Source organism: Ranitomeya variabilis, chromosome 4 (genome assembly GCF_051348905.1).
Source record: "Ranitomeya variabilis isolate aRanVar5 chromosome 4, aRanVar5.hap1, whole genome shotgun sequence".
Classification (NCBI taxonomy): domain Eukaryota; kingdom Metazoa; phylum Chordata; class Amphibia; order Anura; family Dendrobatidae; genus Ranitomeya; species Ranitomeya variabilis.
Window position 1 is genome coordinate 174,107,831 of NC_135235.1, and position 14,920 is coordinate 174,122,750.

The 14,920-nt window shown below is 46.9% G+C and overlaps 1 protein-coding gene across 1 annotated transcript in view; it reads right to left on the bottom strand.

The window, feature by feature from the left end:
* The window catches only part of PPIF (peptidylprolyl isomerase F), a 34,838-nt gene extending 24,017 nt beyond the window's left edge, over positions 1–10,821 (bottom strand). Inside the window, exons 1-2 of the mRNA XM_077259394.1 lie at positions 10,610–10,821; positions 4,821–4,851 (exon numbers count right to left, since the gene is read on the bottom strand). Coding sequence (XP_077115509.1) covers positions 4,821–4,851; positions 10,610–10,792 — 214 coding nt within the window. The 5' untranslated portion in view covers positions 10,793–10,821. The remainder of the gene's footprint in view (positions 1–4,820; positions 4,852–10,609) is intronic.
* Positions 10,822–14,920: the final 4,099 nt, after the last annotated feature.

The following is a 14,920-nucleotide window of genomic DNA, read 5'->3' on the forward strand; positions in this document are numbered from 1 at the left end:
ACAAGGACCTTCGTGACGTCACGGTCATGTGACCGCGGCGTCATCACGGTCATGTGACCGCGACGTCACCACAGGTCCTGTTCGGCACAGCAACTGAGACCGGACGCCGCGGGCAGCGCTGAGAGGTGAGTATAGCATTATTTTTTATTTTAATTCTTTTTTTTTTTTTACACCAAAATATGGTTCCCAGGGCCTGGAGGAGAGTCTCCTCTCCTCCACCCTGGGTACCATCGGCACATTATCCGCTTAACTTCCCGCAACGTGGGCACAGCCCCATGCGGAAAGTGAGTGGATCAATGCATTTCTATGGGTGCAGAATCGCTGCGATTCTGCACCAAGAAGTGACATGCTCCTTTTTTTCCCGCAGAAAAGCCGCGCGGCTTTTTCCGCGGAAATCCGCAGCATGTGCACAGCGGGTTTTGTTTTCCATAGGGTAACATTGTACTTTACCCTGCATGGAAAACTGCTGCGGATCTGCAGTGTCAAATCCGCTGCGGATCCGCGGCAAAACCCGCAAAGTGTGAACATAGCCTACCACTGTGGATTTTTATCATGGAGGGGTGCAGAAAAGCTGCAGAACTGCACAAAAGTAGTGACATGGACTTCTTTTAAGTCTGCAGCAATTCCACACAGCTTCTTTTTTTTTTTACCATTGATTTACATTGTACTGTAAATCACAGTGCAGAACTGCACCTTTTCTGCGCAGAAAAATCCGCTGCAGTTCTGCAGGAAATCTGCAATGTGTGCACATAGCCTTATTAAAAAAAAAAACACCGCATTTCAGGAACCAGCTTTATTATTCGGGTCTGTACAATTATAGCGTTTTTAGGTTTTGAAGCTTTTATAATATAAAAGACAAATTATTATTCTTGCATTGCTTTACTCAGAGTACAACTATTGAACTATTTTTCTGCTGATAGAGCTGTATGGCAGCTTTTTTTTTGGGGGGGGGGGGGGAGCAAAGTGACATTTTCAGAGATGCAATTTTTATTTACATTTGTCTTTTTGACAGTTGTTCCATTTTTTGGGTTCGGTGGTATGAGGCAAAGAAACTATGCTCTTTATTTTTATTTAGGCACTTTTTTTGTAACAGTGTTCACTGAAGGGGTGAATTGGTGGGACAGTTTTATAGGTCGGTACATTCGATGTGGCGATACCAAATGTGTGCTTTATTTTTGTTTTTAGATAAATGTATTAGATATTTCTCATTATTTTTACAATTTTTAAATAACTATTACATTGTCCCACGATGGGATATCATCTTTATACTGAGAGATTACACATCTAATACTCTGCAATACTTCTGCATTGCAGAGCATTATATCAGTGTCTCACACAGGGAGGAGAGACGTCAGCTCCTGCTCTGGGCATGAGCCGACAGGCCACCGTCCCCGAGAGCATTTCAAAAAATTATACCTGGATGCAAAGCACCTCAGTGTTGCAGAGCGAGAAAAAACCCTGGCTGCAATCATGCATGCTGCCTGTGGTTAGGGCAGCATGAATCAGGTGGCAGGCCCTCTAACTTCTGAGATACCCGCCACCTCTTGCCAGTCCTGCTAATTTACCGTAAATACCGCAGTTAGCGTTCCTCCCTCCCCATCTGCTCTTGAAAAATTGACAGTCCCAAAAAGGAAAATCCCCCTGCTTTCTTGCCTCGGCAGTTTCAAGAGCAGGTTTTCTAATTAGTGATGAGCGAATATACTCGTTACTCAAGATTTCTCGAGCACGCTCGGGGGTCCTCCGAGTATTTTTTAGTGCTCGGAGTTTTCGTTTTTATTGCCGCAGCTGAATGATTTACATCTGTTAGCCAGCATAAGTACATGTGGGGGTTGTCTGGTTGCTAGGGAATCCCCACGTGTACTTATGCTGGCTAACAGATGTAAATCATTCAGTTGCGGCGATGAAAACAAACTCCGAGCACTAAAAAAAAAAATACTTGGAGGACACCCGAGCGTGCTCGGGAAATCTCGAGTTACGAGTATATTCGCTTATCACTACTTCTAATCACTGGTTTCACTTTCTTGAGCCATACAACTTGTTCAAAAGTCACTGTTCTCCATATGCAGATATAGGTGTAAGGGTCCCTTTCCACTTGCGAGAGAAAAAACGGTCCGTAATCTGGCAAGAAAAAACGGATGTAACGTATGTGAGTGTCATGCGAGTGCAATGCGATTTATAATCGCATCATCCGTTTTTTGTAATCGCATCATCTGTATGACATCCGTATTACTGTCCGATTTGTACGCACCGGTGTCCTTTGAAAAGCCGGCAAATCAGTGCTGTGTACAGTAAAATCACACTGACAGGTTAGAATAGAGTAGATATATACACATAGAATGGGTATATATACATATATGTCAGTGAGACACCTATATATGTATATTTATATTTAATGCAGCGCTAGATAGCATTAAAGCCGCTAATTCAATTGCCGGCTTTTGCCCTCTCCTTCCCAAACCCGACAGGATATGAGACATGGTTTACATACAGTAAACCATCTCATATCCCTTCTTTTATTACATATTCCTCTTCACTAATGTAAGAAGTGTCTGTGGGTCAAATTTGGGGGCTCTAGCTATTAAATTAAAGGGTTAAATCGCGGAAAAAATTGGCGTGGGCTCCCGCGCAATTTTCTCCGCCAGAGCGGTAAAGCCAGTGACTTAGGGCAGATATTAATAGCCTAGAGAGGGTCCATGGTTATTGGCCCCCCTCCTGGCTACAAACATCTGCCCCCAGCCACCCCAGAAAAGGCACATCTGGAAGATGCGCCTATTCTGGCACTTGGCCACTCTCTTCCCACTCCCGTGTAGCGGTGGGATATGGGGTAATGAAGGGTTAATGCCACCTTGCTATTGTAAGGTGACATTAAGCCAGATTAATAATGGAGAGGCCTCAATTATGACACCTATCCATTATTAATCCAATTGTATGAAAGGGTTAAAAAAACCACACACGATTAAAAAAGTATTTTAATGAAATAAACACACCGGTTGTTTTAATATTTTATTGCTCTCTCAATCCAGCTGAAGACCCTCGCTTGACAAAATAAACCCACAATATACATACCTTCTGATTAACTGTCACGTCCCACGAGGTAATCCATCTGAAGGGGTTAAAATATTTTACAGGCAGGAGCCCTGCTAATGCAGATGTGCTCGTGTCTGTAAGCCCCGGCCAATGAAGGAAATGTAGGTCAATGACCTATAGTTACCTTCAGTCGCGGTGATGCGCCCCCTGCTGGATGTCCTCATGAACTGCAGCCTGGGAACTTTTTCCCACGCTCGAGGTCATATAAGGACATCCAGCAGGGGGCGCATCACCGCGACTGAAGGTAACTATAGGTCATTGACCTACATTTCCTTCATTGGCCGGGGCTTACAGACACGAGCACAGCTGCATTAGCAGGGCTCCTGCTTGTAAAATATTTTAACCCCTTCAGATGGATTACCTCGTGGGACGTGACAGTTAATCAGAAGGTATGTATATTGTGGGTTTATTATTTTGTCAAGCGAGGGTCTTCAGCTCGATTGAGAGAGCAATAAAATATTAAAACAACCGGTGTTTATTTCATTAAAATACTTTTTAATCATGTGTGTGTGGGTTTTTAACCCTTTCATACAATTGGATTAATAATGGATAGGTGTCATAATTGACGCCTCTCCATTATTAATCTGGCTTAATGTCACCTTACAATAGCAAGGTGGCATTAACCCTTCATTACCCCATATCCCACCACTACTCGGGAGTGGGAAGAGAGAGGCCAAGTGCCAGAATAGGCGCATCTTCCAGATGTGCCTTTTCTGGGGTGGCTGGGGGCAGATGTTTGTAGCCAGGAGGGGGGCCAATAACCATGGACCCTCTCTAGGCTATTAATATCTGCCCTAAGTCACTGGCTTTACCGCTCTGGCGGAGAAAATTGCGCGGGAGCCCACGCCAATTTTTTCCGCGATTTAACCCTTTAATTTAATAGCGAGAGCCCCCAAATTTGACCCACAGACACTTCTTACATTAGTGAAGAGGAATATGTAATAAAAGAAGGGATATGAGATGGTTTACTGTATGTAAACCATGTCTCATATCCTGTCGGGTTTGGGAAGGAGAGGGCAAAAGCCGGCAATTGAATTAGCGGCTTTAATGCTATCTAGCGCTGCATTAAATATAAATATACATATATAGGTGTCTAACTGACATATATGTATATATACCCATTCTATGTGTATATATCTACTCTATTCTAACCTGTCAGTGTGATTTTACTGTACACCGCGCTGAATTACCGGCTTTTCAAAGGACACCGGTGCGTAAAAATCGGACAGAACTCGCATGGTGCGAGTGCTGTGCGATTTTTTTCTCGCACCCATTGACTTGCATTGGCGAGTCTCGTCCGAGAATCGCAGCAATACGCAGCATGCTGCAATTTTTCTTTCAGCCGATCCAGATTTTTCTCAGTCTGATTTCGGCTGAGAAAAAAAAAACGCAAATGAAAAGACACCTATTGAATAACATTGGTCCGAGTGCAATCCGATTTTTTATCGGATTGCACTCGTTCGTTTTCCTCGCAAGTGGAAAGGGGCCCTAACAGAAAGCATCCTACGGGATAGGAAGTGTTACTCAAGGAGGAGAAACGGCAACACATGGGAAAAAAGTCTGCTGCTAAACACACAAGCTGAAAACACCATTTGAATGAAGAGAGTCTGTAAGGAGACAAACTCTTTATAAAAAATAAATAAATAAGTAATCCGTTTTGAATCATTGCATTTCTAAGCAGCCTCCACTTTCCAGCATGATAAGAGTGTTATTTCCCCGCAGATCAAACTTACCAGCAGTTTTTGGCACCACATCTGCTTTCAACTGCAAGAAAAAGCAATGATAAAGAGTCACTTATGGAAGAATGTGTCATTCATGTAGAAACAAAACACAGTGTGCTTCTAGATCATGGTGCAGGGACGACGTGCACTGCAAATTATCAGCTACACACCAGATGTGGCTTTTTTGTTCCTGCTTAGGAGCTGACAGCAGTAAAGCTGCGTGCCACAACAGGACTTCCCGTCCAACAACATTCTGCAAGTAGGGGACTGAGCGTTTATGTCTGGAGATGGACAGCGATCCGTATGGGTGGCCAGTGTAGAGCAGCCTCTTCATACGGTTCCGCTGTCTGCCAACTTCAAGGTCCATGATGAAGACACATTGGGGAGTATTCGCATTTACAGGGGTCAGATGACAGCACTATAAAATGTAAACCATGTCTCGGCTCCAGATTTCCCAGTCATTAGCAAGTTACCTATTCTAAACGACAGGCAATTGCCAAAATGGGAAACATCCGTTAAGGATATGTGCACAATGTCTTCCAGGCACATCCCACATTAGGCCGGTTTCACACGTCAGTGGCTCCGGTACATGTGGTGACAGTTTCCTCACGTACCGAAGACACTGACACACGTAGACACATTAAAATAAATGTGTCTCTGCAGATGTCAGTGTGTTTTCATGGACCGTGTCTCCATGTGCAAAACAGGGAGACATGTCAGTGTTCGTGGGAGCGCACGGACCCCTTAAAGCCAATGGGTGCATGTAAACACGTACGACGTTTTTTAATTCATAGGGTTAAAATGGAAAAAAGTTTCAAAAAACGGACACGAACGAGAAAAACGGACAGCACACAGATGGCCTACGTGCACACACGGACAGCTCCGGGACCGTTTCTTCACGTACCGGAAAAATCCGGATGTGGGAGACTGGCCTTATAAAGCGCATCTATCTATAATTTACCAATGTATAGCATTTAAAAACAACATTGCTGCGGACATGTCAGGTTTTAGGTCACTTTTACCCACTTCAGGGTTCAGTCATCTTCAGTTAAGAGGTAACATGTTTGTGGGTACTATGGATCTGTAGGAGGAGGTTGGCATTTACCTTGCACACACTATAAACCAACCTTAATTGGCTAAAGGTACCGTCACACTAAACGATATCGCTAGCGATCCGTGACGTTGCAGCGTCCTCGCTAGCCATATCGTTTAGTTTGACACGCAGCAGCAATCAGGATCCTGCTGTGATGTCGCTGGTCACTGAATAAAGTCCAGAACTTTATTTGGTCGTCCGATCGCCGTGTATCGTTGTGTTTGACACCAAAAGCAACGATACCAGCGATGTTTTACACTGGTAACCAGGGTAAACATCGGGTTACTAAGCGCAGGGCCGCGCTTAGTAACCCGATGTTTACCCTGGTTACCAGCGTAAAAGGAAAAAAAACAAACAGTACATGCTCACCTGCACGTCCCCCAGCGTCTGCTTCCTGACACTGACTGAGATCCGGCCCTAAAGTGAAAGTACAGCGGTGACATCACCGCTCTGCTGTTAGGGCCGGAGCTCAGTCAGTGTCAGGAAGCAGAGGCTGGGGGACGCGCAGGTGAGTATGTACTGTTTGTTTTTTTTACTTTTACGCTGGTAACCAGGGTAAACATCGGGTTACTAAGCGCGGCCCTGCGCTTAGCAACCCGATGTTTACCCTGGTTACCCGGGGACCTCGGCATCGTTGGTCGCTGGAGAGCGGTCTGTGTGACAGCTCTCCAGCGATCAAACAGCGACGCTGCAGCGATCGGCATCGTTGTCGCTATCGCTGCAGCGTCGCTTAATGTGACGGTACCTTAAGACAGGCAGATGCTTATCTATAATCCTGAATGGAAACTATATAACCAAATCTTAAGGTACCTTCACACTAAAGGTACCGTCACACAGCGATAGTGACAACGATGCCGATCGCTGCAGCGTCGCTGTTTGATCGCTGGAGAGCTGTCATACAGACCGCTCACCAGCGACCAACGAAGCCGAGGTCCCCGGGTAACCAGGGTAAACATCGGGTTGCTAAGCGCAGGGCCGCGCTTAGTAACCCGATGTTTACCCTGGTTACCAGCGTAAAAGTAAAAAAAACAAACAGTACATACTCACCCAGCGTCCCCCAGCTTCTGCTTCCTGACACTGACTGAGCTCCGGCCCTAACAGCACAGCGGCTTTCACTTTCACTTTAGGGCCGGCGCTCAGTCAGTGTCAGGAAGCAGACGCTGGGGGAGGTATGACGCTGGGTGAGTATGTACTGTTTGTTTTTTTTACTTTTACGCTGGTAACCAGGGTAAACATCGGGTTACTAAGCGCGGCCCTGCGCTTGGTAACCCGATGTTTACCCTGGTTACCAGTGTAAAACATCGCTGGTATCGTTGCTTTTGGTGTCAAACACAACGATACACGGCGATCGGACGACCAAATAAAGTTCTGGACTTTATTCAGCGACCAGCGACATCACAGCAGGATCCTGATCGCTGCTGCGTGTCAAACTAAACGATATCGCTAGCGAGGACGCTGCAACGTCACGGATCGCTAGCGATATCGTTTAGTGTGACGGTACCTTAAGCGATGCTGCAGCGATATCGACAACGATGCCGATCGCTGCAGTGTCGCTGGAGAGCTGTCACACAGACAGCTCTCCAGCGACCAACGATGCCGAAGTCCCCGGGTAACCAGGGTAAACATCGGGTTACTAAGCGCAGGGCCGCGCTTAGTAACCCGATGTTTACCCTGGTTACCAGTGTTAAATGTGAAAAAAAAAAAAAAAACACTACATACTTACATTCGCGTCCCCCGGCCTCAGCTTCCCTGCACTGTGTAAGCGCCGGCCCTAACAGCAGAGCGGTGACGTCACCGCTGTGCTTTGCTTTCCGGCCGGCACTGACACATTCAGTGCAGGAAGCTCTGAGCAGCAGCACGGACGCCGGGGGACGTGACAGACAGCAGAAGGTGAGTATGTAGTGTTTTATTTTTTACTTTTGCAATGGTAACCAGGGTAAATATCGGGTTACTAAGCGCGGCCCTGCGCTTAGTAACCCGATGTTTACCCTGGTTACCATTGTAAAACATCGCTGGCATCGTTGCTTTTGCTGTCAAACACGACGATACACGCTGATCTGACGACCAAATAAAGTTCTGAACTTTCAGCAACGACCAGCGATATCACAGCGGGATCCAGATCGCTGCTGCGTGTCAAACACAACGATATCGCTATCCAGGACGCTGCAACATCACAGATCGCTATCGTTATCGTTGGAAAGTCGCTTAGTGTGAAGGTACCTTTACTCAGCAGCCTGAGACGCCAGAGTGAAACACCTACCACAGACTCTGCACAACGTCGCTAAAAGTTTACAATTATTACTTCACTTTGTAATTCTATTAGGTAATAATATCTGGCAAACATTGCCAACATGTTGGATTATTTCTCAGCTTTACCAAATCCTGAGCGGCACGTTTCCCCTTGTCACATACAGATACAGCCATTGATCTGTGGCTACACAAAACAGATTGCCCGCTTAGGCCTCTTTCACATTTCCATCTTTTGCTATCCGTCGCAATGCGTCGTTCTGTGCAAAAAACGCATACTGCAAAGTTGCCCACAGGATGCGTTTTTTGCCTATAGACTTGTATTGCCGACGGATAGCGACGTATGGCCATACGCCGCGTCCGTCGTGCACTGGATGCGTCGTGTTTTGGCGGACTGTCATATTGGAAAAACGTTCAAGGGAATGTTTTCGTACGTCGAATCCTGCAAATTCCTACCGCGCATGCGCGGCCGGAACTCCGCCCCCTCCTCCCCAGGACTTTACAATGGGCAGCGGATGCGTTGAAAAACTGCATCTGCTGCCCATGTTGTGCCAAATTTGCACGTCAGTCGGGCCGACGCTTTGTGATGGCCCCGTACCGACGGAAGTGTGAAAGAAGCCTTAGCCCTGTGAAAGCTAAAGTGGGGTCCACATTTGTTCAGACCCAGCTTTCCTAGTAACAGGTATATTAAAGATGGAGGGCATAGCTCAATGGCATCGAGGGGTTTTAAAGCATATTTTAGACATTTTGAAATGTTACCTGTGAACTCCAGCAGGTGACCAAGGTTGTTAGTCAGCAGAAACGTCTACATCAGGCTACTCCTACACACGTCACCACCGAATACAGCTCATTTATTGGGATAGGTTACATAGTTTCAGAATGATGGCAACTTAACCGACTAATGAAACTATGAACATCACTACATTGCAGCTAAATTAATATGGACACTAATAATACAAGACAACAACATGAGGAAATATGCCTTACCCGCTGCCCTGGAGCAGCAATGCTGTACAATATTTACTGGTGACCCCCTCCCTTATACTGACGGCTATGCTTTATATACTGTACGTGACCCGAGAGTCTGCAGAGCGGCAGCACCATGTCACTGGTTACACATAATCAAGAAGCTGTAGGAGAGCTCAGCACAAACAGGGTCTTATTGTGGTTTTCCCTTAAGAAGTGATTATATGCTTCGAAAACCCTTGAAATAACCCCGCACATTACTGTACCATACTGGGATATACGTCTCCATTCTGTCAGCAGCGCAGAGTATTGTCCACTAACTCCCTTTACAGTCTGGCTACACATAATGGCAGCACTGGAGCTGATCCCATCAGCAAACATTCGAAATCTGCCAGCTACACAGTTTTCACTTGGCGGTCAGCCATGTATGTGGCTGAACTGGTTGGAAGGTCACCGCGCAATTGTCATCTACATCCCATTAGGCCGGCGTCACACTAGCAGTATTTGGTCAGTATTTTACATCAGTATTTGTAAGCCAAAACCAGGAGTGGAACAATTAGAGGAAAAGTATAACAGAAACATATGCACCACTTCTGCATTTATCACGCACTCCTGGTTTTGGCTTACAAATACTGATGTAAAATCCTGACCAAATACTGATAGTGTGACAGCAGCCTTATAGCGAGCAAATACCATGGACTTGGCATAGCAGGACCGACCATAGACATAATACATGTCACCCTGCACGTGGTACAAGTGATTTGTACAGAATATCTCCTGCCATTACCAGTGTTTAGAAGTCATAGAAAGCATACAGGAAAGAGTGGCAAGAAAGTGCACACTGCAGGGTGATTCTAAACTGGGAATTACAATGGAAGTGCCGGACTTCTGGACCATCAGACCCTGTAATAAAGGGTCACAGCCATAAGGCCCATCTATACTAATCAGGAACATCCAAGCAACTCTGACCGCTGCAGACAGGCTGTAGATGCAGATCACGGCTCCCAGAGCTGGACAATATGGCTATGGTCCCTAAACTGGGACCAAGACTAGGATTTCCTATGTAAGTGCCCTGCATGGTGACACAGTGCCCATAGATCCATAGGGAAACAATAGCAGGCATGTACCCAAGGAGTGAGTGCCCACAGCAGCCCCCTAACCAGCAATATGAGCACTCCGCTGCCCAGCAGGATCCCATGTAGGCTTAGAGACAGGAGTGAGAACTTGCATGGCTTAAGTCACAAGGAGCACACAAGAGCAGCACTAAAGCCAGAGAATTGTGTCCTCCAACCAGTCCAAGGACAACAGGTCACTCGGATCCAGAATGCCTATAGAGGGCGCTAAATAATTCTAGATTCACTTCTCCATTCATTCAGGTCATGCCAACTGCTAACACTAGATGGCGACACATATGATCCACAACATGGTACCGCCCGATGACAAATGCAGCATGACCCCCCACTCACAATACAAAGTGACAAGAGAGACCCCCTACCTCTAAAACAAGGCGCCCAAGTGGCTGGTTGTCTGCGACTATATCCATATACACCAGCGGGTTCGCTTTACGTGAGCTCCGGCAGTCATCACCAGTGCTGCTACTGCATGGCCTTATGGACGGGAGTGACCCGGATGAAGAACGGCAGATCCTCTGCAGGAGACGGCTAGAACACGACAGCATGGTGCAAGCAATGTGATCTGTAGGAAAGTCGGGCTAGAGATATATACTCTCCGCACAGCGACACCAGCGGCTAGCCGTGGCACTGCAGGGGAAAAGACAAATCTGACAGGAATTCTCACGAGCAAGAAACGTGACAGAACGCAATGTGCAGAAGTGCGAACACGTCCAGTAGTTACTATCACATGTCCGGCATCCCCAACATGTGCCCTAACAGCAGCCCCCTTATTTATTGTGTGTCCTGATCACATGTCCGGCGGCCCCAACATGTGCCCTAACAGCAGCCCCCTTATTTATTGTGTGTCCCGTAGTTACTATCACATGTCCGGCGCCCCCAACATGTGCCCTAACAGCAGCCCCCTTATTTATTGTGTGTCCTGATCACATGTCCGGCACCCCCAACATGTACCCTAACAGCAGCCCCCTTATTTATTGTGTGTCCCGTAGTTACTATCACATGTCCGGCGGCCCCAACATGTGCCTTAACAGCAGCCCCCTTATTTATTGTGTGTCCTGTAGTTACTATCACATGTCTGGCGCCCCCAACATGTGCCCTATCAGCAGCCCCCTTATTTATTGTGTGTCCCGTAGTTACTATCACATGTCCGGCGGCCCCAACATGTGCCTTAACAGCAGCCCCCTTATTTATTGTGTGTCCTGTAGTTACTATCACATGTCTGGCGCCCCCAACATGTGCCCTATCAGCAGCCCCCTTATTTATTGTGTGTCCTGTAGTTACTATCACATGTCCAGTGCCCCCAACATGTGCCCTAACAGCAGCCCCCTCATTTATTGTGTGTCCCGTAGTCACTATCACATGTCCGGTGGCCCCAACATGTGCCCTAACAGCAGCCCCCTTATTTATTGTGTGTCCCGTAGTTACTATCACATGTCCGGCAGCCCCAACATGTGCCCTAACAGCAGCCCCCTTATTTATTGTGTGTCCTGATCACATGTCCGGCGGCCCCAACATGTGCCCTAACAGCAGCCCCCTTATTTATTGTGTGTCCCGTAGTTACTATCACATGTCCGGCGACCCCAGCATGTGACCTAACAGCAGCCCCCTTTATTTATTTGTGTCCTGTAGTTACTATCACATGTCCGGCACCCCCAACATGTGCCCTAACAGCAGCCCCCTTATTTATTGTGTGTCCTGATCACATGTCCGGCGACCCCAGCATGTGACCTAACAGCAGCCCCCTTTATTTATTTGTGTCCTGTAGTTACTATCACATGTCCGGCACCCCCAACATGTGCCCTAACAGCAGCCCCCTTATTTATTGTGTGTCCTGTAGTTACTATCACATGTCCGGCAGCCCCAACATGTACCCTAACAGCAGCCCCCTTATTTATTGTGTGTCCCGTAGTTACTATCACATGTCCGGCAGCCCCAACATGTACCCTAACAGCAGCCCCCTTATTTATTGTGTGTCCCGTAGTTACTATCACATGTCCGGCGGCCCCAGCATGTGACCTAACAGCAGCCCCCTTTATTTATTTGTGTCCTGTAGTTACTATCACATGTCCGGCACCCCCAACATGTGCCCTAACAGCAGCCCCCTTATTTATTGTGTGTCCTGTAGTTACTATCACATGTCCGGCAGCCCCAACATGTACCCTAACAGCAGCCCCCTTATTTATTGTGTGTCCCGTAGTTACTATCACATGTCCGGCAGCCCCAACATGTACCCTAACAGCAGCCCCCTTATTTATTGTGTGTTCCGTAGTTACTATCACATGTCCGGCGGCCCCAACATGTGCCCTAACAGCAGCCCCCTTATTTATTGTGTGTCCTGTAGTTACTATCACATGTCCGGCGCCCCCAGCATGTGCCCTAACAGCAGCCCCCTTATTTATTGTGTGTCCTGTAGTTACTGTCACGTGTCCGGTGCCCCCAACATGTGCCCTAATAGCAGCCCCCTTATTTATTGTGTGTCCTGTAGTTACTATCACATGTCCGGCGCTCACAACATATGCCTTAATAACAGCCCCCTTATTATTTTATTGCACTACTAACCAAGTTATTTCCACTTTCTTTTCATTGAAGATCAAATTAGACAATTGTATTATTTATTTCTACAAAAGAAAAAAATCCATATTGAGATAATATCGATTCATAATTATTATCATCACTCACTGCATTTGTCCATCTTTCTCAGCCTGTAACCGGAAACAAGTACAGTGGTCTATATATGCAGTGGAGTAGCTAGAGGCCGATGGGCCCCGGTGAAAAATATTGGACTCTCCACTTTCCCCCACATGCTGGTCATATGTGTGAACCCTCGTAACCTTCTCAATCTTGTAATGATGTATGTGCTAGCCCCAATATGTGGTAATGTCCCCCATCTTGGGCACCTTGCTGGTATACATATCCCCTAGTCCTGTGCCCATCTCAGTATGTCCACATATTGGTATATATGTTCCATGTCCCCCATATTGGTATATATGTCTCCACTCCTGGTATATATGTCCCTTATCCTGGGCTCCATCCTGGTATATATTTCTCCAATCCTGGACCCGTCCTGGTATATATGTCCCTTATCCTGGGCCCCTTCCAGGTATATATGTCTCCCATCCTGGTATATATGTCTGCAATCCTGGACCCATCCTGGTATATGTTGAAGACAAGATTATCTCTAAAAGGGGTAAAGGTAAAGGTGACACATTGCCTTTGTATTTTAGGCACACACACACAAAAAATTATATATATATATATATATATATATATATACACATGCACAGTACAGACCAAAAGTGCACACATTCTCATTTAAAGATTTTTCTGTATCTTCATGACTATGAAAAAGCATCAAATCTACGAATTAACACGTGGAATTATATACTTCACAAAAAAGTGTGAAACAACTGAAATAACGTCTTACCGTATTTTTTGCACTATAAAACGCACTTTTTCCCCCAAAAAAATGTGAGGAAAATGGGGGGTGTGTCTTATAGTTGGAATGCAGGCTTACCGGCAGTGGTGTGACGGAGGCAGAGGTGCGGCGGCGGCAGAGGTGTGGGGATGATGAGGCGCAGTGAGCGGTATGGCGTGAGCGGGGTCCCTTCCACAGGTGAGGTGACGCAGCAGCCCGATATCCAAGGTAAGCAGCAGAGCCGGGTGAATCATGGCTTTATTGGTGGCGGCAGCCATCTTCCTGAGGCCGCGCGTGCGCAGGTAGAGTGCTCTGCTTCCCGGGCTTCAGGAAAATGGCCGAAGGAGGCCGCACTTGAGCAGATGGAGATCGCGGCGGCCATTTTCCTGAAGCCGAGATCTAAATCTGCGAACTTGGCTTCAGGAAAATGGTCGCCACGATCTCCATCTGCGCAAGTACGGCCTCATTCGGCCATTTTCCTGAAGCCCCGGGAAGCAGAGAACTTAATCTGCGCACGCGCGGCCTTAGGAAGATGGCCGCCACCACCAATAAAGCCATGATTCACCCGGCTCTGCTGCTTACCTTGGATATCGGGCTGCTGCGTCACCTCACCTTTGGAAGGGACCCTGCTCACGCCATACCGCTCACTGCGCCTCATCATACCCGCACCTCTGCCACTGCCACAGCACTGCTGCAACCCCTCCCATGGACACCAGGCCATGGCGTCACTGACCTAAACAGGAAGGGACCCTGCTCAGGTGCACGCCATATCGCCCACCGCATCACCGCCGACACTATGCATCCTGTGACCCTAATCTGCCACCGCCAGCCCTCAGGTAAGATACTGTAAATTCTGACAATAAGACTGACCCCCATCTTGTAAAGACGGACCCCCATCTTATAAAAAATATTTTTTTCTGCAATTTTCACCCCAAATTTGGGGGTGCGTCTTATGGTCCGGTGCGTCTTATAGTCCGAAAATACGTTATATTCTAGACTCTTCAAAGTAGCCACATTTTTCCTTGATGACTGCTTTGCACACTCTTGGCATTCTCTTGATGAGCTTCATGAGGAAGTCACCGGGAATGGTTTTCATTTCACAGGTGTTGTGAAGAAACCAGATTGTATCTTAATTTCCCAGACAACCATGTTTTTGCAAATCCAAAAGAACTGGCTTTTTATCTGTATATTCGCTTGTGAATTTAAGTGTTTATGCCTGGTGGGTCAAGAAGACAGACTTGCCAACTGATATCTAACA